This window comes from Oncorhynchus keta, chromosome 14 (assembly GCF_023373465.1).
Source record: "Oncorhynchus keta strain PuntledgeMale-10-30-2019 chromosome 14, Oket_V2, whole genome shotgun sequence".
In the NCBI taxonomy this organism is placed as follows: Eukaryota; Metazoa; Chordata; class Actinopteri; order Salmoniformes; family Salmonidae; genus Oncorhynchus; species Oncorhynchus keta.
In genome coordinates, this window is record NC_068434.1 from 10,661,571 (window position 1) to 10,673,733 (window position 12,163).

A 12,163-nucleotide genomic window follows, 5' to 3' on the forward strand; every position below is an offset into this window, starting at 1 on the left:
TGTATAAAGGAATTCAGACTTTGTTTTGAGGTTATTCAATGAATTACTCACATGTCGACGGGCTATAGCTTGTCCCCTGCCAGCCTCTTCTTCAATAAGACCCTGTGACACCGTCTTCCTGTAGGTGGACTAGACCAGTCTGTGCTGGAAGAGCTTCCTCCTGAACTGTTGGCGGAGATGGAGTCCACCATGCCACTGTGCGAGAGGGTGAAGATGAACAAGCGTAAGCGGAGTACGGTCAAAGAGAAGCCCAAGTACACAGAGGTCGACTCGGACGACGATTCCAACGGGGAATGTGAGTAAACTATAGACAATATGCAGTCCAGTCTGTTAGGGTTCTCAGTCAACAACACCATGTATAGAATAGTCTGTAGTTTTTTAATTGTACCTTTATTTAACTAGGCTAGTCAGTTAAGAACAAATTCTTATTTTCAATGGTGGCCTAGGAACAGTGGGTTAACTGCCTGTTCAGGGGCAGAACGACAGATTTGTACCTTGTCAGCTCGGGGGTTTGAACTTGCAACCTTCCGGTTACTCGTCCAACGCTCTAACCACTAGGCTACCCTGCCGCCTCAGGTAGTGACTCCGTGCTGACTGTGTGTGTGTGTGTGTGTGTCTTTCCACAGCTGCCAGGAAGCGCCAGAGGAAGAACCGGGGGGACAAGGCCTGGGAGTATGAGCCGGAGCGGGAGAGGAGGGGCTCTGGAGACCATAGGCGGAGTAAGGGCTTCCAAGAGGGATGCAGAGGCTCTAACAGCTGCTACCGGGACTCTTCTGATGAGGAGTCGCCCCCACCCAGCATGAGTGACAGTGAGTTTCCCCCCCTCTAACCTGCATTGACCGACTTATGACTGCCAGTTTAGCTATTTGTAATTCTTAAATACACTGTCCCATACGCTTGTGGAATACAGTAGGAGCTGTATTCTCCCATGCACTGCGAAGTTGCTTATGATGACACGCTGCGAAAAGAGTGAGCTGGGGCAGAGAGACAAAGCTTCACCTATTCCGATCTAGCTAGATGGATTCACTGTAGCTAGGTAGCTAATACAATCTCCAGCAACCTGCTTCGGATGGCAAACTAGCTAGCGACGATGCAATCACCAGCCAAGCACTTTTAGCAAGTTGGACTGCATTACACACAGCCAGTAGATTGCATAATATCTTTGTTAGAAGTAGCTATCATCAGGGGTGGAAAAATTACCCAATTGTCATAATTGAGTAAAATGAAAGATAGGTGAGTAGAAAATAACTTCCGTGAAAGTTACCCAGTAAAATACTAAAGTAAATGTCTAAAAGTATTTGGTTTTAAATATACTTAAGTATCAAAAGTAAAAGTATAAATCATTTCACATTCCTTATATTAAGCAAACGGCACGATTAGCTTTAAAAAATACATTAAAATAAAAATGTATTTACAGATAGCCAGTGCCACACTCCAAAACTCAGACACCATCTACAAACGAAGCACTTGTGTTTTAGTGAGTCCGTCAGATCAGAGGCATTAGGGATGACCCGGGACTTTCTCTGTGTATGAATTGGGCCATTTTCCTGTTCTGTTAAGCATTTGAAATGTAAGAAGTACTTTTGGGTGTCAGGGAAAATGTATGGAGTAAAAAGTACATGATTTTCTTTAGGAATGTAGTGGTGTCAAAAATATAAATGGCCAAGTATAAATATCCTAAACTACTTAGCTTTCTTTTTTAGAATGTATTTTTTTTCTCCCTTTTTCTCCCCAATTTCATGGTATCCAATTGGTAGTTAGTCCTGTCCCGTCAACTCCCCTACGGAGATGCAGTGCCTGAGACCACTGCGTCACTCGGGAGGCTTAAGTAGTACTTTTAAAGTATTTTTACTTACGTACTCTACACCACATAGAGTTAGGGGTATGTCTGTTAGGGGTATGTCGATCTCGGCATTCTCGTCTTGTCGAAATTGTATCTGTTTTATCTCACTTGATACTCGGAATCGGATTTACTAGTGATCGGAAAACCCAGAAGTGTGCTTTAAATGTCGTTAAAGCCAGTAACTCAAGTAACGCACACTACTGCTCTATCACTCAGAGTGCATCGTTATGTTCCTTCATTACTGCTCTATCACAGAGCGCATCGTTATGTTCCTTCATTACTGCTCTATCACTCAGTGCATCGTTATGTTCCTTCATTACTGCTCTATCACTCAGAGCGCATCGTTATGTTCCTTCATTACTGCTCTATCACTCAGAGCGCATCGTTATGTTCCTTCATTACTGCTCTATCACTCAGTGCATCGTTATGTTCCTTCATTACTGCTCTATCACAGAGCGCATCGTTATGTTCCTTCATTACTGCTCTATGACTCAGAGCGCATCGTTATGTTCCTTCATTACTGCTCTATCACTGAGTGCATCGTTATGTTCCTTCATTACTGCTCTATCACAGAGTGCATCGTTATGTTCCTTCACTACTGCTCTATCACTCAGTGCATCGTTATGTTCCTTCATTACTGCTCTATCACTCAGTGCATCGTTATGTTCCTTCATTACTGCTCTATCACTCAGAGCGCATCGTTATGTTCCTTCATTACTGCTCTATCACAGAGCGCATCGTTATGTTCCTTCATTACTGCTCTATCACTGAGTGCATCGTTATGTTCCTTCATTACTGCTCTATCACTGAGTGCATCGTTATGTTCCTTCATTACTGCTCTATCACTCAGTGCATCGTTATGTTCCTTCATTACTGCTCTATCACTCAGAGCATCGTTATGTTCCTTCATTACTGCTCTATCACTCAGTGCATCGTTATGTTCCTTCATTACTGCTCTATCACTGAGTGCATCGTTATGTTCCTTCATTACTGCTCTATCACTCAGTGCATCGTTATGTTCCTTCATTACTGCTCTATCACTCAGAGCGCATCGTTATGTTCCTTCATTACTGTTCCTTCATTACTGCTCTATCACTGAGTGCATCGTTATGTTCCTTCATTACTGCTCTATCACTCAGTGCATCGTTATGTTCCTTCATTACATAAGGTGAATCCACCTATTTGTAAGTGCATTTTTCATTTACATTTATCACTTATGTTCCTTCATTACTGCTCTATCACTGAGTGCATCGTTATGTTCCTTCATTACTGCTCTATCACTGAGTGCATCGTTATGTTCCTTCATTACTGCTCTATCACTCAGTACATCGTTATGTTCCTTCATTACTGCTCTATCACTCAGAGCGCATCGTTATGTTCCTTCATTACTGCTCTATCACTGAGTGCATCGTTATGTTCCTTCATTACTGCTCTATCACTCAGAGCGCATCGTTATGTTCCTTCATTACTGCTCTATCACTGAGCGCATCGTTATGTTCCTTCATTACTGCTCTATCACTGAGTGCATCGTTATGTTCCTTCATTACTGCTCTATCACTGAGCGCATCGTTATGTTCCTTCATTACTGCTCTATCACTGAGTGCATCGTTATGTTCCTTCATTACTGCTCTATCACTGAGTGCATCGTTATGTTCCTTCATTACATAAGGTGAATCCACCAATTTGTAAGTCGCTCTGGATAAGAGTGTCTGCTAAATGACTTAAATGTAAATGTAAAAATTACTGCTCTATCACTGAGTGCATCGTTATGTTCCTTCATTACTGCTCTATCACTGAGTGCATCGTTATGTTCCTTCATTACTGCTCTATCACTGAGTGCATCGTTATGTTCCTTCATTACTGCTCTATCACTCAGTACATCGTTATGTTCCTTCATTACTGCTCTATCACTCAGAGCGCATCGTTATGTTCCTTCATTACTGCTCTATCACTGAGTGCATCGTTATGTTCCTTCATTACTGCTCTATCACTCAGAGCGCATCGTTATGTTCCTTCATTACTGCTCTATCACAGAGCGCATCGTTATGTTCCTTCATTACTGCTCTATCACTGAGTGCATCGTTATGTTCCTTCATTACTGCATCACTCAGAGCATCGTTATGTTCCTTCATTAATGCTCTATCACTCAGAGCATCGTTATGTTCCTTCATTACTGCTCTATCACTGAGTGCATCGTTATGTTCCTTCATTACTGCTCTATCACTGAGTGCATATGTTCCTTCATTACTGCTCTATCACTGAGTGCATTGTTATGTTCCTTCATTACTGCTCTATCACTGAGTGCATCGTTATGTTCCTTCATTACTGCTCTATCACTGAGTGCATCGTTATGTTCCTTCATTAATGCTCTATCTCAGAGCATCGTTATGTTCCTTCATTAATGCTCTATCACTGAGTGCATCGTTATGTTCCTTCATTACTGCTCTATCACTCAGTGCATCGTTATGTTCCTTCATTACTGCTCTATCACTGAGTGCATCGTTATGTTCCTTCATTACTGCTCTATCACTGAGTGCATCGTTATGTTCCTTCATTACTGCTCTATCACTGAGTGCATCGTTATGTTCCTTCATTACTGCTCTATCACTGAGCGCATCGTTATGTTCCTTCATTACTGCTCTATCACTGAGTGCATCGTTATGTTCCTTCATTACTGCTCTATCACTGAGCGCATCGTTATGTTCCTTCATTACTGCTCTATCACTGAGTGCATCGTTATGTTCCTTCATTACTGCTCTATCACTCAGTGCATCGGTATGTTCCTTCATTACTGCTCTATTCAGATTATCGTTATGTTCCTTCATTACTGCTCTATCACTCAGAGTATCGGTGTTCCTTCATTACTGCTCTATCACTGAGTGCATCGTTATGTTCCTTCATTACTGCTCTATCACTCAGTGCATCGTTATGTTCCTTCATTACTGCTCTATCACTGAGCGCATCGTTATGTTCCTTCATTACTGCTCTATCACTCAGTGCATCGTTATGTTCCTTCATTACTGCTCTATCACTGAGTGCATCGTTATGTTCCTTCATTACTGCTCTATCACTGAATGCATCGTTATGTTCCTTCATTACTGCTCTATCACTCAGAGTGCATCGTTATGTTCCTTCACTCATTCACACATTGTTCAAAGGTAAACAACCCTGAAAGATGACAATGCGTACGATTCATTGACTTAGTCCTATTCCATTATCAGTGATTTAATAAAGACTAAAGGCTAATAAATAGCCTAATGCTGGCTATTACAGCCTGCATTTATTCTAGACACATTTAGATAGGTAGGCTAATTCTCTTGCCCCATATATATATATATTTTTTTTTTTTTACTTTCGAGAGGAGCCTAACTTTTCTCTCCTGACATTTATGCCACAACATTTGTACAATTCAAATAATCAATCTACATTAGTCATTTTATTTTCTAATGATCCGTCGCTCTGTAAACGTGCCTGACTGAGAATAAATAATAAAGGCAAACGAGCATGGGCTTGGATCACAACATAACAGACGTCGCCAGCAATGGAATCATTTTATGGACAAAGTAGCCCAGGGGCCCACTAAACAGCACCAAGTAGACCAAAACAACCATATGGCCTCAGCAAAGTTGACAGGAAATAACTTGTTGATCAACGATAACAAGCCACGGATTCTGATTCGTACACCATGTTTGGAGAAAGGGGGTGACTGTGTGATCAGAGGGAGAGAACGGCTTGTTCTAATCTAATTCAATCGTCGCAGCAGGCTCAACCGATGACCCCCGCCTGTTTCATTACAGACGGAAGAACTAGCCAATAGCTGTTTGGCCCACACAGCGTTTCACATTGAGGGAAAGAGATAGTCGCTGGCAAGCCACATAGTCCAACCGTAGGTAGCTATCTACTACCGAAAGCCCGCCTGCAACTTAATTGAAACGTGAGCAAGCTGTCCTTCTAGCGCCGAACTGATTATACATTCACTACATTTTTAATAGCTTCTAGGCATTTCATGCTTACATTAGGTTGATCAAGGGACATAACTTGCTAGCTACTGTAGCTAGCTAGATCTATTTTCTAAGGTTAAAACGTGTAGGTGTGTGCTTCAGTGAACATCATTCAACAAACAAACATTGAAAGACATGACTCGGGAAAAAAGAGTTGAACATTGGGACGCTGACAATAACGTTACCGAGCTATCAGCAAGCTGCAGTCTAGGCACTCGTGGCCCTGTCCAGAGAGAGAGCATTGCATTGTGGGTTTGTGATTTTTCTTGAGGTCCACAGTGAATTTCACACATTGCTTCCTGTCTTATTATAATGACGAAATGCAACCGTTGTTCACAACTATTGTTTTGCACATATTAGCATTATTTAACATTTGTTAATCATAGGAATTGGTTGTTTCTGCATGATTCTGTTGACGTGGTCTGAGCATTAACATGGTTAAGGGACTTTTGATTAATGTAATATTGTTTTGAAATGAAATGATGCTCTTTCTATCTCTTTCAGTTGCCAGGCAGATGAAGAAAAAAGAGAACCAGAAAAAGAGGAAAGCCTATGAGCCCAAGCTCACTCACCAGGGTAGCTGTTTCATTGGTTTACCATTTTGATTGCAAATTATCATGTTGCTATACAACGATGAATTATGATGACTGATGACATTGACTTTCTGCCTCTTAAGAACTGATGGACTCGTCCACATTCAAAAGATTCTCCTCCAGTGTTGACAACATCCTAGAGAATCTGGAGGATGTGGACTTTACGCAGATGGGTAAGTTAGATCTCTCTACGGTTTCTCTGTTGTTAGTCTAACTTAATGTCCTTTAGCCACTTTACTGAGTGTCGAGCCCAGTATATTTGAAACCCTCCTCTCTCTGATCCTTAATTAATAGACGACGATGAGATCCCACAGGAGCTGCTGCTGGGTAAACAGCAGTTGAACGAGCTGGGCAGCGAGTCGGCCAAGATCAAGGCCATGGGCATCACCTGCAGGGTAGGCCTTTTCCACTTGTTCTTGATGTCATGGCCCTGTTCGAATACCTTTTCAAATGTATCTCACTTCCTTGGACGTCTTCCTTGAAATCGATTGGTTCACAGATACCGTCGGATAAGCTGGTGAAGGTACTGAACATCCTGGAGAAAAACATCCAGGATGGGGCCAGGCTCTCGACGCTCATGAGCCATGTGAGTGTCTTCTTCCCACACTATTACACTACAACTTCGGGGATAATTTGTTCTCCACTACCGATAAGCCTATACTCCGTAAGCATTTTTGTTTGATTGGCTGAACTCTGCTCCTGTCTCCCACCCCTTCTTTGCTGACACACACACACACACTCGCAGGACAACGACGAAGATGAGGAGAAGCTGTGGCGAGACCTCATTATGGAGCGCGTGACCAAGTCGGCCGACGCCTGTCTGACGGCCCTCAACATCATGACGTCCGCCCACATGCCCAAGGCAGTATACATGGAGGACGTGATCGAGAGGGTTCTCCAGTACACCAAGTTCCACCTGCAGAACACCCTCTACCCCCAGTACGACCCTGTCTATAGGGTGGACCCTCACGGAGGTCAGCTAGCTTTATAAACCACACACACACACACACACACACACACACACACACACACACACACACACACACACACACACACACACACACACACACACGGGTCACATTGAATGGAATTGTTTTCCATTTGATTTTCGAACACCAGAAGATGAACACATGAAAAAACGTATTTCCAGAGTGGTCTATTATTGAGATGCAATTTGTTCAAGACGGCAGCGCATCACTCTCTCGTCCCCTGCAACAGGTGGCCTGCTGAGCTCCAAGGCGAAGCGGGCCAAGTGCTCCACCCACAAGCAGCGGGTCATTGTCATGCTGTACAACAAGGTGTGCGACATGGTCAGCAACATCTCTGAGCTGCTGGAGATTCAGCTGCTCACCGACACCACCATCCTCCAGGTAGCCAGCTCTCCCTCTTTCCTCAAACCAGCCTCTGATGTTTGGATCATTGCATTAATCAGTAATCCACATTAATACAGGACCTCAGCAATAATGGTATTTTCTTTTTATTTCTCTCTCTCTCGCTCTCTCTCTCTCTCTCTCTCTCTCTCTCTCTCTCTCTCTCGCTCTCTCTCTCGCTCTCTCGCTCGCGCTCTCTCTCTCGCTCTCTCTCTCGCTCTCTCTCTCTCGCTCTCTCTCTCGCTCTCTCGCTCTCTCTCTCGCTCTCTCTCTCGCTCTCTCTCTCGCTCGCTCTCTCGCTCTCTCTCTCGCTCGCTCTCGCTCGCTCTCTCTCTCTCTCGCTCGCTCTCTCGCTCGCTCTCGCTCTCTCTCTCGCTCTCTCGCTCTCTCTCTCTCGCTCTCTCTCTCTCTCTCTCTCTCGCTCTCTCTCTCGCTCTCTCGCTCGCGCTCTCTCTCTCTCTCTCTCTCTCTGGTAGATCTCCTCAATGGGCATCACCCCTTTCTTTGTGGAGAGTGTCAGTGAGCTGCAGCTGTGTGCCATCAAGCTGGTGACGGCGGTAAGTGTTCCCTTCCAAGGCTCCAGAGCGAGAATTTTACATTTGTTTTATTGGTCGCATGGGTGTGAGCTGTAAATTCTAGCCGGTCATTTCACTCAAAATGTCATTTTGTAGGCGGCTAAAAGCATGATTTATTCTAACCAAGTGTTAGATCAGGGTTTCCTAAACTCTGTCCTCAGGACTCCAAGGGGGGCACATTGAGTTTTTTGGCCCAAGCACTACACAGCTGATTCAAATCAACTAATCATCAAGCTTTGATCATTTGAATCAGCTGTGTAGTGTTAGGGCAAAAACCAAAATGTGCACTCCTTGGAATCCAGAGTACCGAGTTTGGGTTACGCTGTGTCAGATTGACCTTAACCTTGTGTCTGTGGCTAGGTGTTCTCCCGCTATGAGAAGCACAGGCAGCTGATTCTGGAAGAGATCTTCACATCTCTGGCCAGACTGCCCACCAGCAAACGCAGTCTCCGCAACTTCAGGTAAATATAACCATAACCAAGCCCATATAACATAGGAAGGAAAGGTGCTACAAAATCATGTCATTTATACATTTCCCTACTGTGTCAAAACTCACTGTTGCAGTTAAAGGGAATTTCTCTTGAAGGACTTGGGGTGTATTCACTAGGAAACAAATGGGACAAAACGGGGTGGGACATACCTGAACTTATAAGAAACACTAAAAAAATGTTTTCGTTGCTAAGTGTTTTGCTACAGTGTGCACTAACGAATACACCCCCTGGTTAAATAAAGGGAGGTGTGCACTAATGAATACACCCTCTGGTTAAATAAAGGGAGGTGTGCACTAATGAATACACCCTCTGGTTAAATAAAGGGAGGTGTGCACTAATGAATACACCCTCTGGTTAAATAAAGGGAGGTGTGCACTAATGAATACACCCTCTGGTTAAATAAAGGGAGGTGTGCACTAATGAATACACCCTCTGGTTAAATAAAGGGAGGTGTGCACTAATGAATACACCCTCTGGTTAAGTAAAGGGAGGTGTGCACTAATGAATACACCCTCTGGTTAAATAAAGGGAGGTGTGCGCTAATGAATACACCCTCTGGTTAAATAAAGGGAGGTGTGCACTAATGAATACACCCTCTGGTTAAATAAAGGGAGGTGTGCACTAATGAATACACCCTCTGGTTAAATAAAGGGAGGTGTGCACTAATGAATACACCCTCTGGTTAAATAAAGGGAGGTGTGCACTAATGAATACACCCTCTGGTTAAATAAAGGGAGGTGTGCACTAATGAATACACCCTCTGGTTAAATAAAGGGAGGTGTGCACTAATGAATACACCCTCTGGTTAAATAAAGGGAGGTGTGCACTAATGAATACACCCCCTGGGAAAATAAAGGGAGGTGTGCACTAATGAATACACCCCCTGGGAAAATAAAGGGAGTTGTGCACTAATGAATACACCCTCTGGTTAAATAAAGGGAGTTGTGCACTAATGAATACACCCTCTGGTTAAATAAAGGGAGGTGTGCACTAATGAATACACCCTCTGGGTAAATAAAGGGAGGTGTGCACTAATGAATACACCCCCTGGGAAAATAAAGGGAGTTGTGCACTAATGAATACACCCTCTGGTTAAATAAAGGGAGTTGTGCACTAATGAATACACCCTCTGGTTAAATAAAGGGAGGTGTGCACTAATGAATACACCCCCTGGGAAAATAAAGGGAGGTGTGCACTAATGAATACACCCCCTGGGAAAATAAAGGGAGTTGTGCACTAATGAATACACCCTCTGGTTAAATAAAGGGAGTTGTGCACTAATGAATACACCCTCTGGGAAATAAAGGGAATATAAATCAACTAATAACTCTGAAACGCTGTTGGTTGTTTGGGCAGGCTGAACAGCAGCGACAGGGACGGCGAGCCCATGTACATCCAAATGGTTACAGCCCTGGTGCTACAGCTCATTCAGTGCGTGGTACACCTCCCAAACGACCGCGACGGCATGGAGGACGAGTACGACAGCAAGGTACGCAGAGAAATGGTGTGATCGTGACCACTGTAAACTCGGGATAAAACAAGCTCACATAGTGATCTTTATTTAGGTCAGAGAAGTTGAAGCTCTAGGATGATGCCAGAGTTTGCCGACTTGGGATTTCCGAGTTTTATGACGGTTTATTTTTTGGTTGTTGTTATTCCGGGGTTGTCTTGAATGCATCAAAACACACAGCCGCCACCATATGTAAACGCCATAGAGTTAGAACGAGGGCCCAATTCAATGGCAGCACCAATGTCCAACTACGCGTTGTGGAAGGTGTACAGTTAGTGGCCAAAAGTTTTGAGAAAGACAGATATTAATTTTCACAAAGTCTGCTGCCTCAGTTTGTATGGTGGCAATTTGCATATACTCCAGAATGTTACGAAGAGTGATCAGATTAATTGCAAAGTCCCTCTTTGCCATGCAAATAAACTGAATCCCCCCAAAAAATATTTCCACTGCATTTCAGCCCTGCCACAAAAGGACCAACTGATATCATGTCAGTGATTCTCTCGTTAACACAGGTATGAGTGTTGACGAGGACAAGGCTGGAGATCACTCTGTCATGATAATTGAGTTTGAATAAAAGACTGGAAGCTTCAAAAGTAGGGTGGTACTTGGAATCATTGTTCTTCCTCTGTCAATCATGGTTACCTGCAAGGAAAAGTGCTTCACAGGCAAGGATATTGCTGCCAGTAATATTGCACCTAAATCAACCATTTATCGGATCATCAAGAACTTCAAGAAGAGTGGTTCAATTGTTGTGAAGAAGGCTTCAGGGCGCCCAAGAAAGTCCAGCAAGCGCCAGGACCGTCTCCTAAAGTTGATTTGGCTGTGGGATTGGGACACCACCAGTACAGAGCTTGCTCAGGAATGGCAGCAGGCAGGTGTGAGTGCATCTGCACGCACAGTGAGGCGAGGACTTTTGGAGGATGGCCTGGTGTCAAGAAGGGCAGCACTTCTCTCCAGGAAAAACATCAGGGACAGACTGATATTCTGCAAAAGGTACAGGGATTGGACTGCTGAGGACTTGGGGTAAAGTCATTTTCTCTGATGAATCCCCTTTCCGATTGTTTGGGGCATCGGAAAAAAGCTTGTTCGGAGAAGACAAGGTGAGCGCTACCATCAGTCCTGTGTCATTCCAACAATAAAGCATCCTGAGACCATTCATGTGTGGGGTTGCTTCTCAGCCAAGGGACGGGAAGTTTGGGGAAGTTTGGGGATGAACAATGCCTTTTCCAGCATGATGGAGCATCTTGCCATAAGGCAAAAGTGATAACTAAGTGGCTCAGATAACAGAACATCAATATTTTGGGTCCATGGCCAGGAAACTCCCTAGACCTTAATCCCATTGAGAACTTGTGGTCAATCTTGTGGTCAATCCTCAAGAGGCGGGTGGAAAAACAAAAACCCATTCTGACAAACTCCAAGCATAAAATCCTTTGACACTTATGAAATGCTTGTAATTATACTTCAGCATTCCATAGTAACATCTGACAAAAATATCTAAAGACACTGAAGCAGCAAACTTTGTGGAAATTAGTATTTGTGTCATTCTCAAAACTTTTGGCCACAACTGTACCCTCTCCAACACTATATATCACAGATATATTTTTGAAACTTGAGATTCTCAAAACTGAGTTTCCTAGTGAAGAGCATCCTTATTTTAACAATATTCTGTAAATGTTTGATTTGTTCTAGGTAGATCAGGACTTGCTGATCACCAACAACTATGAGACTGCCATGAGGACAGCTCAGAACTTCCTCTCGGTGTTCCTCAAAAAGTAAGATT

At 43.6% G+C, this 12,163-nt stretch overlaps 1 protein-coding gene across 2 annotated transcripts in view; it reads left to right on the forward strand.

Annotated features, from left to right (window-relative positions):
• Positions 1-12,163, forward strand: part of nipbla (NIPBL cohesin loading factor a) — a 46,905-nt gene that overhangs the window by 7,674 nt on the left and 27,068 nt on the right. For both annotated transcript variants that reach the window (XM_052461069.1, XM_035784827.2), the window contains exons 12-23: positions 125-295; positions 627-809; positions 6,349-6,420; positions 6,521-6,610; positions 6,732-6,832; positions 6,937-7,023; positions 7,183-7,411; positions 7,656-7,807; positions 8,284-8,364; positions 8,743-8,843; positions 10,230-10,362; positions 12,073-12,155. In XM_052461069.1, coding sequence (XP_052317029.1) covers positions 125-295; positions 627-809; positions 6,349-6,420; positions 6,521-6,610; positions 6,732-6,832; positions 6,937-7,023; positions 7,183-7,411; positions 7,656-7,807; positions 8,284-8,364; positions 8,743-8,843; positions 10,230-10,362; positions 12,073-12,155 — 1,483 coding nt within the window. The remainder of the gene's footprint in view (positions 1-124; positions 296-626; positions 810-6,348; positions 6,421-6,520; positions 6,611-6,731; positions 6,833-6,936; positions 7,024-7,182; positions 7,412-7,655; positions 7,808-8,283; positions 8,365-8,742; positions 8,844-10,229; positions 10,363-12,072; positions 12,156-12,163) is intronic.